This window comes from Enhydra lutris, unplaced genomic scaffold, assembly GCF_002288905.1.
Source record: "Enhydra lutris kenyoni isolate GAN:26980312 unplaced genomic scaffold, ASM228890v2 scaffoldscaffold77, whole genome shotgun sequence".
Classification (NCBI taxonomy): domain Eukaryota; kingdom Metazoa; phylum Chordata; class Mammalia; order Carnivora; family Mustelidae; genus Enhydra; species Enhydra lutris.
Genome location: NW_019154161.1, coordinates 4,732,702 through 4,750,041, shown reverse-complemented (window position 1 = coordinate 4,750,041; position 17,340 = coordinate 4,732,702). Strand labels below are relative to the sequence as shown.

Genomic DNA, 17,340 nt, shown 5'->3' with positions numbered 1-17,340 from the left:
AAGTTTTTTTTTTTTTTTTATTTGACAGAGAGAGAGGGTGACAGCAAGAGAGAGAACACAGCAGGGGGAGTGGGAGAGGGAGAAGCAGGCTTCCTGCTGAACAGGGAGCCTGATGCGGGGCTCGATCCCAGGACCCTGGGATCATGACCTGAGCTGAAGGCAGACTCTTAACCGACTGAGCCACCCATGTGCCCCCAGAAAATGTGATGTGTAAATGTATATATGGATAATTAGTTCTCAGCTACTCGTTTTAGCATACCTGCTGCAACAAAGAATATCTATATTCATGGCATCTCGTTTCCTCTTCTTTGGCAAATAGCCAGTTACGTTCCCCATCCTCTCTTGCAGTTACATCTGGCCATGGCCCTGGGTTCTGGCCTCCAAACTGCAATTAAAACACATGCTCTGAATCCAGGACAATTCACCCGGATAGTCCTCGATGTCCTTTCTTCCCCCGAGTCCTGGCTGGACAGTGGATCCAGGAGAGAATACTGAGTGTGTGGGGGACAGCAGAACCAGACGAGAAAAGGAAATTGGATCCCTGAAGGCTATCTGCATAAAAGTAACTAACACACGACACATGGTGCGAATGAAATATACACACTTTCTTTGTGTTAAGCCACTGAGATTTGAGACCTTATTTGTTACAATAGAAGACAATACAATCATCACTCCCTGTAACTAGTTCATCTTCCTAGTGACAGCAGTAAGTGCCCTTCTTCATTTTCTCTCTCTCTCTCTTTTTAGATTTTTAAAATTTATTTGAGAGAGAGAGAGAGACAGAAAGTGGGAGTGGGAGCTGGGGCTCGACCCCAAGACCTTGAAATCATGACCTGAGCAGAAACCAAGAGTGAGCGGCTCAACCGACTGAGCCACCCCAGTGCCCCTGATTTTCTCCTTTCTGCCAGCAGGGAAACACAACAGCTGTATCAGCTGTTTGAATGCAGACGAGGAAGCCACATGTGGAGGATGGAAGGGATCCTCAGATGGGATAAAAAAGCAAGAGCCAACTATGTGCTATCCACAAGAAACACACTCTCAATATAAAGATAGTCACATCCAAAGTAAAAGAGTAGAAAAAAATGTACCATGAAAACAGGACATATAAGAACCTGGAGCATTTATACTGAGATCAGACTGACTAGACTTCAAGACAAGGAATAATACCAAAAATAAAGAGGGTCACTTCCTACTTACAAAATCATTTGTCAGGAAGACATAACAATCATAAATGTAGATGTACCGAATAACAGGGTTTCAAGATACATGAAACAAAATTTGACAAATTAGACAAATTCACAATTACAGTTGGAAGTGTTAACACTGCTTTCTCAGTAGTTGCTAGAATAAGTAGGCAAAAAAACAGTAACGACATAGAAGACTTGAGCACCAATTTTACATAATTGGCATTTATAGACTACTCCACACAACAACCACATTCTTCCCAAGTGCCCATAGAATATTCACCAATATATACTATATATTGGTGGCCCATAAAACGAGTCTCAATAAAGTCCAAAGGATTGAAGAGTATATTCTCTGATTGTCATGGAATTAAAGTAGAAATCAATGGCAAGACCCATGGGAAAATCCCAGATATTTGAAAATTATACACAATAATAAATAATCTAGAGATCAAAGAAGAAATCACCAGGGAAATTAGGAATTGTCTTGAACTTGATAAAATCAAAATGCAGGGGTGCCTAGGTGGCTCAGTGGGTTAAAGCCTCTGCCTTCGGCTCAGGTCATGATCCCAGAGTCCTGGGATCGAGCCCCGAGTCGGGCTCTCTGCTCATCAGGGAGCCTGCTTCCTCCTCTCTCTCTGCCTGCCTTTCTGCTTACTTGTGATCTCTGTCAAATAAATAAATAAAATCTAAAAAAAAAAAATCAAAATCCAACAAGCCAAAATTTGGGGGATGCAGCTAAAGCAGTGTTTACAGGGAAATTTAATTTTAAATGCTTATCTTAGACAAAAACTTACCATGGATTGGAAGGACAGTGCAGTAGTTATGATCATGGAATCTGAAACCAGTCTGTCTGGTTCATATATGGTTTCTATTACTATCTAGCTGTATGACCTTAGGCAAATAACTTCTCTGTGCTTCAGTTTCTTCATCTTTGGAATCGAGATTATAATAGTACCTACCTCATAGGGTGAATATGAGGATTTAATTAATTTTATATCCTCAGAGCAGGACTGACAATAAAAATATAACACAAGTCACATGTGTTTATTATATTTTGTAGGAATCACATTGAAAAAGTAAAACAAAACACATGAAAGCAAATGTAATAATGTCTCTTATTTAACCCAATATGTCCTAAATAATGTATTTTCATTATGTAGCACTGGCCCCATTTCAAGGGATCAATTGCTAGGTGTGGCTAGTGACTACCATATTGGACACAGACCTCTGAAGTACTTGAACCCTCCTGGGCACATTGGAAATGTTTGTGTGTTTGTAATTTAATATCAAGAAAGATTGGGGCGTCTGGTTGGCTCATTTGGAGGAGAGTGGGACTCTTGATGTTGGGGCTGTGAGTTTGAGCCCCATGTCGGGTATAGAGATTATTTAAAAATAAGACCTTGAGGGATGCCTGGGTGGCTCAGTTGGTTAAGCATCTGCCTTCGGCTCGGTCATGATCTCAGGGTTCTGAGATCAAGTATGTCATAGGGCTCTTTGCTCAGTAGGGAGCCCGCTTTTCCCTCTGCCTGCCACTCCCCCTGCTTGTCCTCTCTCCCTCTCTCTGAAAAATAAATAATCTTAAAAAAAAAAAACAAAAAGACCTCTAAAAAAATAAATAAAAACAAAAGTTTCCCCTTCCCCTAGATCTTTCTTTAAAAAGGCTGTTTTGTGGGACACCTGGGTGGCTCAGTGGGTTAAGCCTCTGCCTTCGGCTCACGTCATGATCTCAGGGTCCTGGGATCGAGCCCCACATTGGGCTCCCTGCTCGGCGGGGAGCCTGCTTCCCCCTCTCTCTCTGCCTGCCTCCCTGCCTACTTGTGATCTCTGCCTGTCAAATAAATAAATAAAATATTTTTAAAAAAATTTTAAAGGCTGTTTTGCTTCTGAAATGTTTGTTTCAGTATTTGTGTTCATATACAGAATGCATCTATTAATTATGTATACATATATATTAATTATATCCCTGGGTTATTATGTAAATGTAGTTCCTATTATGAATCTCATTCAGAAAAGCTTGAAAGTGACTGATCAGGATACATATAAGAATAGAATTGCTAGGTTTTAGCAAATGTGCACATTTGACTTGCCTATAGAGATTGTCCAATGGCTCTCTGTTGCCAATACCATAGTATAGTCATCAAATCCCGCTTCCTCTGCCTTCTTCTAGGACACGTGAGAAAATGGACTTCCCCATCCCCCACATGGCTGGTTCTGAACAATGACATGTGAGCTCAAGTGAGAGGTGTCACTCTCAGACTGAGTCCATGAAAACGCCCCAGGAGATTCTCCGAGCTCTCTCTTCTTCAGCTGTGCAACGTAGAGACCTTGGGGAGAGATGACAGAGCCCAGGTTAGTGAGTCACCATGTGGAGGACAGCTGTCCTGCAGAGCAGCTGAGACCCACAGTAGAGTGCATGAGGGAGAAAGAAATTTTAACCATATTCACTGAGATTGTTGCAGTTCTTACTGCGTTATAACCTAGTCTAACCTGATTCACTCACTAGAGTGAGTCTATCAACATGTACTCCCACCAACAGTGTAGGAGAGTTCCATCTCCTTGTTTTTCTTAATTCAAAACACATTTCTTGGGGCACCCGGGTGGCTCAGTCGGTTAAACGTCTGCCTTCAGCTCAGGTCATGATCCCAGATCCCAGAATGGAGCCCCGTATCAGGCTCCCTGTTCAGTGGAAAGCCTGCTTCTCCCTCCCTCACTCCCCCTGCCTGTGTTCCCTCTCTCACTGTCTCTCTCTCTCTCTGTCAAATAAATAAATAAATAAATAAAATCTTAAACAAACAAACAAACATGTTTCTTGAGCACCTACTACATTCCTGGCTTTTAGTTTGGACGCTGCAGACAACAGTGAGCACAAAAGACAGGAAGATCTAGCCTCATGGAGCTTCAGTGCCGGATTCAAACTATAAAAAGAATAACATACTCTCATATTTGAGAAGGTGGTCGCTCCTATGAAAAGCCGTAAAGCCAAGTAAAGGGGTTTGGGAGTATTGGGTTACAATTTTAAGTGGGAGCATCAAGAACATGTCATTTGCTAGAATCTTTCCTTTCTTTCTTTCTTTTTTGAAATAGTCTCCATGCCCCATGGGGGCTTGAACTCAAGATCCTGAGAGCAAGAGTCACATGCTCTACTGCCCAAGCCAGGCAGGAGCCCTGAGAATGTGTCATTTGAACCAGGACTTGAAGGTAAGGGGAAGTGAAGCCCTGTGGCTATTGTGAGAACATCTGAAGAAGAGGAAAGAGTACAAATGCCCCGAGGCAGACACAAGTGTTCAAGGAACAGCAAAGAGGCCGAAGTGGCTAGAACAGACAGAGTGAGGGGGAGAGCACAGGAGGTGATGTCAAAGAAATCACAGGGTCACCCAATCGTGGCGTGGGTCCCCTGGACTCAGGGTGAACATTTAAAATGACAGCTGGGGGCGCCTGGGTGGCTCAGTGGGTTAAAGCCTCTGCCTTCGGCTCAGGTCATGATCCCAGCATCCTGGGATTGAGCCCCCTATCCCGCTCTCTGCTCAGCAGGGAGCTTGCTTCCCCTCCTCTCTCTCTCTGCCTGCCTCTCTGCCTACTTGTGATCTCTGTCAGTCAAATAAATAAACAAAATCTTTTAAAAAAATAAAATGAGGGCGGGAGGCCAGAAGAGGGAGCTCCCGCTCCCTACCCCTCCAATTGTGGACCCTAACAAGAAGAAAGGATTTTGCATTCCCAGCACATAGAAGTTCAACTCACAATGGCCGGAGGAGGAAGAAAGATTCTCTCCTGCCCAGCAACAGCCTAGCCAATGAGAGCAGTCACAACCCAACCAATGAACAGCCTCTATACTTCAAACTCCCAGATTACTCCAATGGACTTTTGGTTTGTAACAACCTCTCGCCAACCTACCCCACCCCGCAAAAGAGAGCTCCTTTCCTTTGTTCACAGATGTGCCTGTGGTTTTACTACCTAGCAGCAGTGCTCTGTTATTCCCGAATAAACCCATGTTTGCTGGCGAAATAACCAACAGTTTTAAGGTTAACATGGCATTTGTCTGGATGATAATTTGAATTCCCCTGATTATAATGGGGTTGAGCCTCAGTTTTATTGATCATTCCGAAGGCTCAGAAGATTTGAAGCCACTACCAAGAGTCTTGGCTGGCTGTAGTGTAGGAAAACCTGAGGCTTGGAAGCCCAGGAAGATCCCTGTAAGGTCTGTAAGATCATTTCCCAAGCCTGGAAAGGAGGTCCTTGGAGACGAGAACCACCAGATTTATCAAATAGAGGCTCCTTGGATGAATGTCCCATGCAACTTTTGCTTTCAAACATTACATTGAGCAAAAGAATGCCGAGATAAACAAAAACAAAACAAAACCAAAAAATGCTCAATGATTCCATTTCTTTCTTTTTTTTTTTTTTTTTAGATTTTATTTATTTATTTGACAGAGAGATCACAAGCAGGTAGAGAGGCAGGCAGAGAGAGAGGAGGAAGCAGGCTCCCCTAGACAGCAGAGAGCCCGATGCGGGGCTCGATCCCAGGACTCTGAGATCATGACCTGAGCCGAAGGCAGCGGCCTAACCCACTGAGCCACCCAGGCGCCCCATCAATGATTCCATTTCTATAAAACTCTAGAACAGGCAAAACTAATCTCTAATGACAGCAGAACAGTGGTTGCTTGAAGGGTACAGAAATTGACTGGAAAGGTCCACATGGGAGCTAATTTCTGGGGGTGATAGAAATGTTCCAATGTTTGTCTTGAATAGTGGTTATGAAGTTGTAGGCAATTGTCAAAACTCACTGAACTGAGTTCTTAAGATCTGTGGCATTTAATTGAATGGAAATTATGCTATAGATACAGAAAAAAAAAAAGGTCACACCTTGGGCTCGGAACAAATCAGAGCAATTTGGTTGGTTCAGAGGCAAGGACGTAGGACCTGCTGATTGGCTTATGGCTGAATCACACTGAACATTACAGTCAGCTTCCACCAAAGCAAGGACAGTCACCTAGGGGAGTAAGCAAGGGGGCACAGAGCTGGGAGGCAAGTGTGGGTTTGGCTGCTGTAACGAAGTGATACAGAAACTTATTTCTGTCTTAAATAAAAGTCTGGCAGTGGGACTGGAAGGATGAGCTCTGCTCCAGGAAATTATCAAGATCCCAACTCACCGCTGGTGTCTCTCCTAACGCCCACAATGGCTGCTCTAGCAGCAGGCAAGAGAGAAGGAGGGCACGTCCCCTCCCTTTAAGAGGATACCCCAAAGTTGCACGCATCGTTTCTGCTCACCTCCTTTTTGGCCCTCGTTCAATCAGATGACCACCCCTAAACGGAAGGAAGATTGGGGAACGTAGTTTTTATTGGGGGTGGCAGTGTGCCCAGCTATGTTTCTATTACTCTAGAAGAGAGGGAGAATGGATAATCGAAGACAAATCAAATCACTCTCACTGGTAGTGTAATGGTGTTTAGGAATGTGGGCTTTTCAGTCAGGTTGCTTGGATGCGAGTGATAAAAACTGAACTCAAACTAGTTTGGGATTCGAGGGAAATTTTTTTTTTAAGATTTTTTTTTAAAGATTTATTTATTTATTTATTTGACAGGCAGGGATCACAAGCAGGCAGAGAGGCAGGCAGAGAGAGAGGAGAAAGCAGGCTCCCTGCTGAGCAGAGAGCCTGATGTGGGGCTCAATCCCAGGACCCTGAGATCATGACCTGAGCCGAAGACAGAGGCTTTAACCCACTGAGCGACCCAGGCGCCCCTCGAGGGAAATTTTAATAGTTAGTGTACTCAAAGTCCTGACATGATGGTGTGCAGCCGGCCTCGAGAGTACTGGAATCAGGGTAATAAATGTCAACAGGGCTCTCACTCCATCTCTCACTTGCTTCTCCCTGGTGTCAGTTTTATTCTCTCCTCCAGGAGTGGGAAAACGGCTACAGACAGCTCTGGACCTATTCCTTCAAAGCCTCGCCACCCATAAAGAAAAGACTTCTTTTTTAAAAGATTTTATTTTTAAGTACTCTCTACACCCAATGTGGGGATTGAACTCACAACCTCAAGATCAAGAATGGTATGTTCTCCGGGCTGAACCAGCCAGAACGCCACCCCCACCCCCACCCCGCAAAGGAAAAGACTTCTTGCACCCAGACTCCAAATCCAAAAACCCAGGGAAAGACTCATTCATTGATTCAACCTGTACATTCTGTTCTAGGTGGGACAAAAGAATTGGCCCAGCCTGACTCACTTCCCCGATCCTCCTCGGCCAAGGGTAGGGGGATGACGGGCGGGGCACATACAGGAATGGCATCTCCTATTCTAAACAAAAAAAGGTTATTTCTGAGCTCCAGGAAACAGTTTTTTCAGCTAATCTTCGCATTCTTTTTCTTCCTAAGGCTAGAATCTTGGTACGAGAAGTGCAAGAATCAGGTGGGTCTAGGAGATACCAGGAGAATGGCTGGGAAGTACGGTCTCCCCAGTCGAGCCAAACACAGGTTCCTGCATACAGCAGGCGCCCCATTCATGCTTATTGAATGAATGCATGCAAGCATGCATGAATGCCCTGTTCCCAGAGGCTGTCCTGTGACTGCCCCAATTTCACAGACTCTGAGCTGATCAAGCGTGAAGCGGGGTCCGCACATCTGCCGCCACAGGTGGAACCTTTACTGGAAGAACTTTTACTCGAAGAGCAGAACCTTCAAGACCCCGCCACCTCGGAGGGCCCAGTTGAGGGCGGGGCCTCCAGACCCCAGCATTTTGGATTGCACCATCTTCCATCTGTTAGAGGGGAGACCCGAGATACTCCTTCTGCATCTTCCGCCAGCCCTTTTAACACTCCCTGGCCACCAAGACGATGTGTTTGCATCTCTAACATCCACACGGCTTCTCCCTTCGCCTCGCTACACCTCACGGCTCCCCGCAGCCACACATTTCAGGCTTCCCCACCGCCACCACGCAGTGGCTCGCCCCAGTTTGACGCATTGCAGGGAAGGCCGGACCAATCGGCACCGCGCTCTCATTTCCGCCATGGCCCAGGCCCAATAGCGGCGCGGCTCACACAGGGACGCGTCACGCGCCACACCAGCCGTGTCCCTCCGCCGGAGGAGGCAAGTGGAGAGGACGCAGGGGGGCGGAGCGCGCGGCGACGAAAAGTAGTCCCGCGCCGCGCGAGCGCGCGAGCGCGCGCGCGCGGCCGGAGGCAATCGCCGGCTCTGCGTGGGGCGGGCGCGAGGGATCCGCGGGTCCGTCGGTGCGGAGTGTGGCGCGGAGGGATCCGCGGGAGCCGCAGTGCGGCGGCGCGCGGGCAGGGCGGGGCGGGGCCGGGCTAGGCGGGGCGCGCGCGCGGCGGCCGTTGGAGGACCGTTGGGGCGGGAGGCGGCGGCGGCGGCGCGCGCTGCGGGTAGTGAGTGTGGAGGCGCGGACGCGCGGCGGAGCTCGAGCTGCTGCAGCTGCTGCCGCCGCCGGAGGAACCTTGATCCCCGCGCTCCGGACACCCCGGCCTCGCCATGGTGAGTGAGGCTGGGGGGCTGCCCAGGCTGGGGGCTCTGAGGCGGGCACGGCGGGGCAGGACTCCTGAAGGGGCGAGTGGACCCGGCATAGGGGGTGTCGGGGACCCGGCGAGCGCCCCTGGACCCTTCTCGGCCCCTCTTTTGGGGGCCTTCGAACCCAGAGCGGGACGTTTGGATCCCGGAAGAGGGTTAGGAGCTTCAAAAGCGACTTTTAATACCAGGTGGGGATTTAGACCCCAAAATGGGCACCCGAATTCTCAAAGGGGGCATCTGAACCCAGAATGGGGCATCTGGACCCTCAGAGGGGGTTGGGACACCAGAAAGGACTTTTGGACCCAGGGTGGGGCGTTGGATCTCTGAGGTGGGGTGTTTGGACCCCTTGGAGGGCGAGATAAGCATTGGCCGGGGAAGGGGGTATTCGGGCCCTAATGAAGACTTTGGGTCCTCCAAGGATGCGGGGAAGGGAGATCAGAGGAAGGCCAGGCTGCCGGCGAGCTCCCGAGAGGGGGCCGTGTGTAGCTGGACCTGGGTGGGGAGAGTCGCAGGGATGGGGGTGACTTCTGCAGATCAGACCCCGGAGGGGAAAGGGGGGGTTCTGGGAAGACCAGCATTGCAGAGGGAGGAGGAGGAGGAGAGTGAGGTGCAAGCTTAGGGCAGGAAGAGCCTGGGGTGGGTAGCAGTGGACGTTGGAAGATGCTCTGGGAGCCTGCAGGGACTGAAAAGGATTGGGATTGGGGAGGTGGTTAAGAGGGAATGGTTAGACTGGTGCTTGCCAGTGATGGGGGAGCAGGAGACCTCGTGGTTGGTTTGGGGGGCGGACAGAAAAGGTTCTGAGGTTACTAGTGGGTTGAGGCTGTTGAACTAGGGAGGTTGGTTTTCATGGGAGGGGGCTGGGGTGGAGTGTTGCATTGGGTCCCTGAGAAGGTGGGGGTAGAAGAGGAGCCTGGCTTGGGTTGTGGGAGGTGAGGTGGAAGGAGGGCGGGGGTGGGGGCGGGGCGGGGGGTGTTGGAGGAGAAAATGAATGGCAGCCAAGGTGGGCCTAGATTTGGAGGTGGATGTGGGCTGCTCCCTGGAAGTCTCCAGGGAAAGACCAGGACAAAGACTGTTCAGTCTAAATGGGGAGTGGGCTGCAGAGGCTGAAGGGAGTGGCTGTACGGTCCCCCTTCCCCAGGAAGGATGGGGCTGGGCAGGAGGCGCCCTGGCTGTGGGAGCAGGTGGGCGGAGTTGTTCAGGCCCCTATTGCGCACTGAAGCAGCATGAAATGGGGGGGTGGGGGACCAAAGTTTGGGATGCATCAAACGAGCCAGCCTTTTAAGCCTGGAATCTCACCCCCTCGCTGCCCTTTCAGACCCAGAGAGCTGCTTTTTCCACACAGGAGTGCTGGTTTTCTTGTGGTCTCCAGCTCTGGGCACTGTTCCGCGCGTCTCCTCACTTGTGCCAAATGACAGTGCGGTACAGTGTGGCGTCGGTGACAATCGGACGCCTGTTCCCGTGGCCTCGGGGTGGGGGCTGCAGAGCTGGAACAGAGAGGACCTCCAGAGGGACCCCTTCTTCTGCCCGAGGGCTACTTGTTCCGTCCCGGGCCCTCACTGAGCGCCTCTGTTCATTCACACAGCTGGAGCTTTGAGAGAAAACCAGCAGACTGGTTCTTTCCTGCTCCCTGCCACCCACAGCACCCACAGCCCCCCCCAGGCTCAGCTTCGGAACCGCGCGCAGCCCTCCTCCCTGGCAAGGCCGGGGAGAGCAAGCAGCCGCTGCTGTGTATCAGATCTCAGACTTGCTGACACAGACCTAGTGGCTCCTCTTGCCGCTACCCTATTTTCCCCCAGCAGAACCTTGCTCTAGGGGCCCTCAAGGCCTTCTTGGCCGGTGCCAGGAGCCCCCCCCCCCCCCCCCCCCCGCCCATCTCGTCCCAAATAGGACCTGAGCTTCGGCCCCAGCTAGTTTCTCTTCCTACTTGTAATCGGAAAGGTGTGGGTGGGACGAGCCCTGGTCACCAGCCTTGGACTTTGGCCTGAGCGCTGTGGCTCTCCTTGGCCCGGGTGAGGGGCCCTGGCCTTGGTTTCTGCTCTCATCTAACACTGCTCTCTGGCATTGGCTGGGGGCTGGGTCACGGCAGAGAAATAATACCTCTTCCCTCCCCCACCCCAGGGTTTTTTTTTTGTTGTTTTTTTTTTCTCTTGTCCGGCCCCTTGCCGGAGCTGAAGATGAGGGATAAGGAAGCAGGAGACCAGCTGGGTTGTTTTGGAGACAATTTTTTGGAAGCATAAAATTCTCAGGTTTTGAAAGGGAAGAAATCCTGAGAAGGGGTCCCCGGTGGTAACAGTTTCTTGGGTGATCGGTGCTGTGGGCAGCAGCCATGCTTTGAGATCCATAGCTGGGAGCTGGGACCTTTCCTTCACGCCACGGGGGTCGGGGAGAGGGTCTTCTAATAGGCAGGAGAGTGTCTGATGGGCTCTAGAAGCAGAGCCACGCCTATTTGCCGCAGCCCCGTACCTGGTGTGGATCATCCTTGCCTTCCAGCCGCGGGTGGCAGCCCCAGCCCTTCAGAGCCACTCCTGGGCGTGCAGGGCCACGTGTCCCAGCCCCTGACAGGGCTGCCCACAGTGGGGGGACAATTGGGCTTCTTGCAGAGCGGGGCGGTAGGGGTGGGAAAGCCCCCAGCTCGGGCTGGCTCCTTCCATTCTGGGCCAGGCAGAGAGAACCCGGAGCAGCTGGAATGGCTACTGTCCTCCCCAGACTGTTGTCTGCCCTCGGTTCTTTCTCTTCCCTCTCCCCTGGCATTGCCTGGCCTTGGTAACCAGAAGCCCATCCTGTCTTCTCACGTTCCCCGAGCAGCTTCCTCGGGTGTCAGGACCAGGCTCCTCTGCCCTTGGGAGCCAAGGGCAGAGGCCCAAGCAGGGGGCTCGTGGGCCGGGGCTCCCGGCTTGGCCTCTAGAGCCCAGCAGCCCCACGTCTCCTTTGGAGGCAATGCAGAAGGGTCTCCGTTTGGCTTCCTAACCTTCCCTTTAGGCTTTGGACTTTTCCAGAATGTGCGTGTTTTTCCTTCTCTACCTTCCTTCTTCCCTCCTCCCTTAGCCATCTCTCCTCTGTCATCATCACTTTGATTTCCCCTCCCCTTCTGCCTTTTTGGGGCTTGGCCTCAAGTTCCTTCCCCCTTTGATTAAAAAAAAAAAAAAAAAAAAAAACCGTAAAGGCCTTTTAGACCAGTTCTGATGTGACCAGTTCTTCTATTTGGGACGGGGTGGGGGTGGGCGGGTCACCGGTAGCTTGCCGGGGAAGCTCTGGAACCGTGGTGCAGATGGTTTGCTCTCTTTGCTCTGGTTTTGAGGGCTCTCAGCTTCCAGGCTGGAGCCCTGCCGGAGACACGGAGCCCCTTTCCCGATTGTAAAAGGAAGTAAAGGAGGGGGCGGTCGTCTGGGCACCAGGCAGGGTGGTGCCCTCTTGGCAACATTGGCAGAAACCAAGGAAAATTCATGTGTTTGCTACCTCAAGCTAAATGTTGGGGCTCAGCCGCCCGCCCAGCTCCTCTGCAGGACACCAGTGCAGAGAAAGCTGGTCTGTGCCTCCCCCGGCCCCACCCCCAAACCCAGCAAGCAACAAGGGCTCCCTGCCCCCACCTGGCCAGTCCCCAGAGTGGCCAGGACTGGAAAGGGTTAAAAGCTGCAGCAAAGCCCAGGGAAGCTGACTTGGGTCCCACAGCCCCTCCCCGGCCTTGGCCCTTCCGGCCCCAAAGGAACAGAACAGAACAGAACGGTGCCCTGCGCCTGCCCTGTGCACAGTGAAGTGGGGCGGCTGTCTGTGGCCCGACCAGAGTACCCGGAGTGATTCAGAGCGACCAGTTAGGAGAATTCCTGCCAGCTGCGTCCAAATAGGTGACACAGAAACTAGCAGAGAGCCCCAGACATCTTCCCTCTGTCCTACCCAAGGACTGGCCTGCTTCAGTTTGGAGCCTTCTAGAAATGCCTGATTAGGCCTCCAGGGCAAGTGCTCCCTTCACTCAGCCCCTGGGGCTCTCGGTGGCAGCAGTGCCGCAGCTAAGCAGAGACAGGAACCCGCTGTGCTGGCTGGGCTGGGCTGGGCGGGAGCAGGACATCCCCCACCCATTGTGGCTCCCAAGCGCTAGGTCAAGATTGGAAGGCCTTGGGTCTGGGCAACTTAACTGGGCCCCGTGGCAGGCAGGCCTGGGTTTCCAGTCCGCTCTAGTTCCCAGAGTCCTGAATCCCCACACTTCCTCCCAGAACCTGGCCTTCCTGCAGCTCTGGACCGTGGTGTGCAGCTCCTTAGCCCAGGGGCAGGGGATGTCCTGGGGAGCCAGCCTCACCAGGGGGCCGCCCGACTGAGCCGGCAGGACGAGGGGACCACCGCGGGTGAGCCCCGGGACTGACTGTCTCCTCCTCGCTTTTCCAGGCTGACCAGCTGACCGAGGAGCAGATCGCAGGTGAGCTCGCCTACCCTCCTCCTCGCCCTGCCCCAGGAAGGCCTGTACATCCCCAGCCAGCTCTCACCCCGGCAGGAGTAGCAGCTGACAGCTGGACTCGTGTGGCCCCTGCCCCAGTGCTGGGTCCTGTGCTTAGAACGCCGGGGACCGTGTGTAGAAGCACACTGCCCCCCAGGAACACCAGACAGACCCCCGTGGCCCTGAGCCGGGCACGCACCAGATGTCAGAGCTGTGTCCTCTCCTGGCTGCGGGCCATCGGGGGCCTCTTACTGCTTGGTGGCTGCGGGTAAACCAAGCTCTCGGTCCCAGCTCCCGCCGTTGGGCTCCGAAGGTGAGCCTCCCGGGGGGCTGCAGAGCTCCTGTCCCACTTCAGGAGCCATCCAGAGGATGGCTTGTCACTGCCCCCTCTGCACTTGCCTGTGTTTCGCACTCCCCTTCGCACGTCTCGAGTCACTTTCCTCGGCCAGAGAGGACTCTCCCCCAGCTCCTGGCGTGAGCAGCTCCTTTGCATTCTCTGGTCTCTGCTCCGATGTCACCTCGGAGAGGCCTTTCTTCCCTGCCCAGCCCAGACGGACAGCCTTCCTTTACCCTCCGGCCCGTCGCCCTGTGTATTGCCCTTGTGGCCCTTCTCACTGTCCGAAGTATTTCGTGTCTTCATCTGCTGTATCTCCTGTCACTAGACGTGAGCTCCTCGTTTTGGGGGCTGTTTCTGTTGGTCCCTGCTGTACCTTCAGTGCCTAGAATATGATAGGAGCTCCGTAAATGTTTGTTGGCCATGTAGGTGAATAAAGGAATGGCCGTATATCCCCCAGGAAGCCGGCAGAAATCCTAGAATCCCATCTAATTCATTTTTGTAGCCACCTGGCCCATCCACCCCAGAAGGGTCACCACTATAGGAACTGCCGTGTCACTCGGTGGGCTTCTCGGTCTCCCTCTCCCAAGACCGTGTGCTGCTTAGGACAGAAGCCAGCTCTTGGTTTCTCCCCCCAGCCTTGGGCCAGCTCAGAGCAGACAGGCGGAAGGATTCACAGAATGGGCCCTGGGCCCCAGCAGCTCTCCAGCCCCAGCTTTGCTGTCAGGTCCAACAGGCTGCAGGCTAAGTGCCGATCCCGGCGCCGACGCGGGAGGAGGCCGGAGTGGACTCGCCTTCTGTCCGTTCCTCCCCGCCCCCGCCCCCAGCATGCAGTCACACCTCCTCCTCCTAAACTCTGGCCATGGAGACCCATGGCAGAATGCTGGAGCACCGCCTGGTTGTGGAGTGATCATGAGCTCCGGGTCCTGCCCTCCACAAGAGGCCCAAGGCCTCAGTACAGAGAGGTGCCGGCATCCCCAAGGAGACTTCTGTCCCTGTGGCCCACAGCTTCTGGGCTGTGCGTGCATCTTCCGCCGCACCTGGCACCCACGCCCGGGCTCTGCCCTTACGTGACACAAACACAGACTATGCTCCCCACCCTGTCCCCATTAGCAAACTGTCCACCACCTCACCCCAGCCCACACTCTCTGGGAATAGGCTGCCAGGCATCTGTTCTCCCAGGGTTTGGGGGTAGGGAGCACCCGGTGCCAAAATGGGCCCAGTGGGAGGGCAGCAGCCACGTGCTCCTCTCCCCGCGCCTGATGCGTCCCCAGCTGTGGCCTTCCCACTCAGCGCCACTCGCTCTTCATCCCAGCTTGGCAGCCGTCCCCTCTGCTTCCATCCCCCCACCGCGCCGCCGCGCACCCACCCCCGATGCCACCGCACACAGCCACACACTGCCAGTAGGTGCAGGGAACTGGCCCAGAAGGACCGCCCAAGGCATTCTGCAGCTTCCCCTGCCCCTCCCAGCCAGCTGACCTTGGCCGGCGTACCTCCCGTGGAGAGTTCTCTCTGCTCGTGTCCACTCCATGACAGCAGTCCATTTCATCATTGGAGGGAGAGGCCGAAGCCAGGGACCAGAAAGAAATGTAGACTTCTCTGCGGACCCCTGTCAGCCTCTTTCCCCTTGGTCCTCACTGAGCTAGTTTGGCCAAAGTAGGTACTTAATAAATGTTGACCAAAGAAAGGAAGGGGTCTTCCCCGAGCACCGAAGCGAGGGGCCTGGACTGGCAAGCTCCTGGCTCCTTCCGGGAGGACTCCTGGGGCCGCCTTTCACTGAGGCTTTCCCCGTGGTCCTTGACCTCCGATTCCTTCCCTCTCTTACCCCAGAGTTCAAGGAGGCCTTCTCCCTCTTTGACAAGGATGGAGATGGGACTATCACCACCAAGGAGTTGGGGACGGTGATGAGATCCCTGGGACAGAACCCCACTGAGGCGGAGCTACAGGACATGATCAACGAGGTGGACGCGGACGGTGAGCCCCGTGGGGTGGGGAGGTGGCCCCCTTTTCGGTCGCATCTCAGGACCATTGGGAGCCTCCCTTGGGGCGACGGATGAGCGTGCGTCCCCTCTGCCAGTGCTCTGGGGCAGTCTCCCGGGTCCGGGCCAAGAACATTCCTGACTCCCCTGCCCGCCTTCCAGGGAATGGGACCATTGACTTCCCGGAGTTCCTGACCATGATGGCCAGAAAGATGAAGGACACAGACAGCGAGGAGGAGATCCGAGAGGCGTTCCGTGTCTTTGACAAGGTAGGCGCTCGTCTCCCACAGTAGCTCTAGGGCTCCGGCAGAGGGACAGACTGGGTGAGGCCCCGGGACGCCACTTCCCCGAGGCCTGGGTCCCAGTGCCAGCTCCGCTGCCTGCTTGCCCTGCGACCTCATCCCTTCCCCTGCCGGGTAGGGGTGCCTGACGGTCCCCGGCCGGCTCAGAGCCTTGCCCTGTCCCCACGCCCAGGACGGCAACGGCTACATCAGTGCTGCTGAGCTGCGTCACGTGATGACGAACCTGGGTGAGAAGCTGACCGACGAGGAGGTGGACGAGATGATCAGAGAGGCCGACATCGATGGGGACGGCCAGGTCAATTATGAAGGTAAGTGGCTGCTGGGAGCCGGGGGGCGGGGGCGGTCTCCGGAGCAAGTCCGAGTCACAACATCAGGAATGAGGCCCACCACCTCCCCCCCGCCGGTCCCTTGTGTCCGGGAGGGCCGCTGGCCTGGCCCGCTCACCCGCTCTGACCCGCTCCTTCTGTTTCGCTTCCCAGAGTTCGTACAGATGATGACCGCCAAGTGAAGGCCCCCGGGCAGCTGGCGATGCCCGTTCTCGTGCTCTCTCTCTTCTCGCGCGCGCGCTCTCTTCAACACTCCCCTGCGTTCCCCGGTTCTAGCAAACACCAGTTGATTGACTGAGAATCTGATAAAGCAACAAAAGATTTGTCCCAAGCTGCATGACTGCTCTTTCTCCCTCCTTGAGTCTCCTCCCAGGCCCCTCATCTCTGCCTCTCGCCCTCCCCGCTTTCCGTTCTCATCTTCCGAGGCCTGATGCACTCCTGGACGCAGCCCCCTTCCCCCGAGGGGAGCCTCTGTCCTCCTCCTCCAGCCCGGGTGGCTCTCCTCTCTTTTGGTTTGTTTCCTTTCATGTGTCCTCTGACTTTGGGTGCTGGGGTGGCTGCCGGCCCTGTCCCCGGCCCTGCTGGGGAGGGGATGAGGCCTCGCCCAGGCAGGAGAGCATGCCTTCCGCTGTTGCATGCGGCCAGCCCCGTGATTCCCTGTGCACATCCCAGCAGCCTTTCGGGGCAGGGGTGCCGAGAGAGGCATTCCAGAAGGGCTGGGGGGGGCGGGGGGGACTCGCGTCGCGGTGTGGACTGGATATGGTCCAGGATGGGGGCGAGGGAGTCTTGGAAGCTGGCATTCTCTTTCCCGCTGGAGGGGGCCGACTCCTGGAAGGGGACGGATAGAGTGGACGCCGCTCAGGTCCCACTGGCTGATGTGAGACCATCCGATCGGCTTCCGGGGGAGGGGCTGGGGGGGGGCTGCTGAGACGGCCGCTCTGCGAATTGTACATGCCCGTGTTCCTAAAGCGATCTCGAGCTGTTCTGTAAATACCTGGTGCTAACGTCCCATGCCACCCGCGCTGCCCCGTGCGACCCCCTCCCACCCTCCCCCACCCGGCGCCAAAGGCCCCTTGTTGCTGCGGAGCCAGGGATGTTGCTTTGTCCTGTACAGGTTCTCCTTTGGTTTTCTTCTTTATTCCCCTTAAAACTGATCCTGTTGAAAACCGTGCCGGGCTAGCTGGAGGGTGGAGAGAGGGAAGATGAGCCCGCCACGCTCCGGAGAGAACACCCCTGCAATAAGACAGTCTTACGGGCCAGATGGCCCGGGACCGG

The 17,340-nt window shown here is 54.2% G+C and overlaps 2 protein-coding genes across 2 annotated transcripts in view; both read left to right on the top strand.

Annotated features, from left to right (window-relative positions):
- Positions 1–8,312, top strand: part of LOC111160589 (coiled-coil domain containing 8) — a 47,434-nt gene extending 39,122 nt beyond the window's left edge. Inside the window, exon 2 of the mRNA XM_022523783.1 lies at positions 8,202–8,312. Coding sequence (XP_022379491.1) covers positions 8,202–8,312 — 111 coding nt within the window. The remainder of the gene's footprint in view (positions 1–8,201) is intronic.
- A 128-nt stretch (positions 8,313–8,440) lies between these two features.
- Positions 8,441–16,396, top strand: LOC111160633 (calmodulin 3). Its single transcript, XM_022523860.1, has 6 exons — positions 8,441–8,665; positions 13,076–13,106; positions 15,289–15,432; positions 15,600–15,706; positions 15,912–16,047; positions 16,219–16,396. The coding sequence occupies exons 1-6, from the start codon at positions 8,663–8,665 to the stop codon at positions 16,245–16,247; spliced, it is 450 nt and encodes a 149-aa protein (XP_022379568.1). The 5' UTR covers positions 8,441–8,662; the 3' UTR covers positions 16,248–16,396.
- The last annotated feature ends 944 nt before the right edge of the window (positions 16,397–17,340 follow it).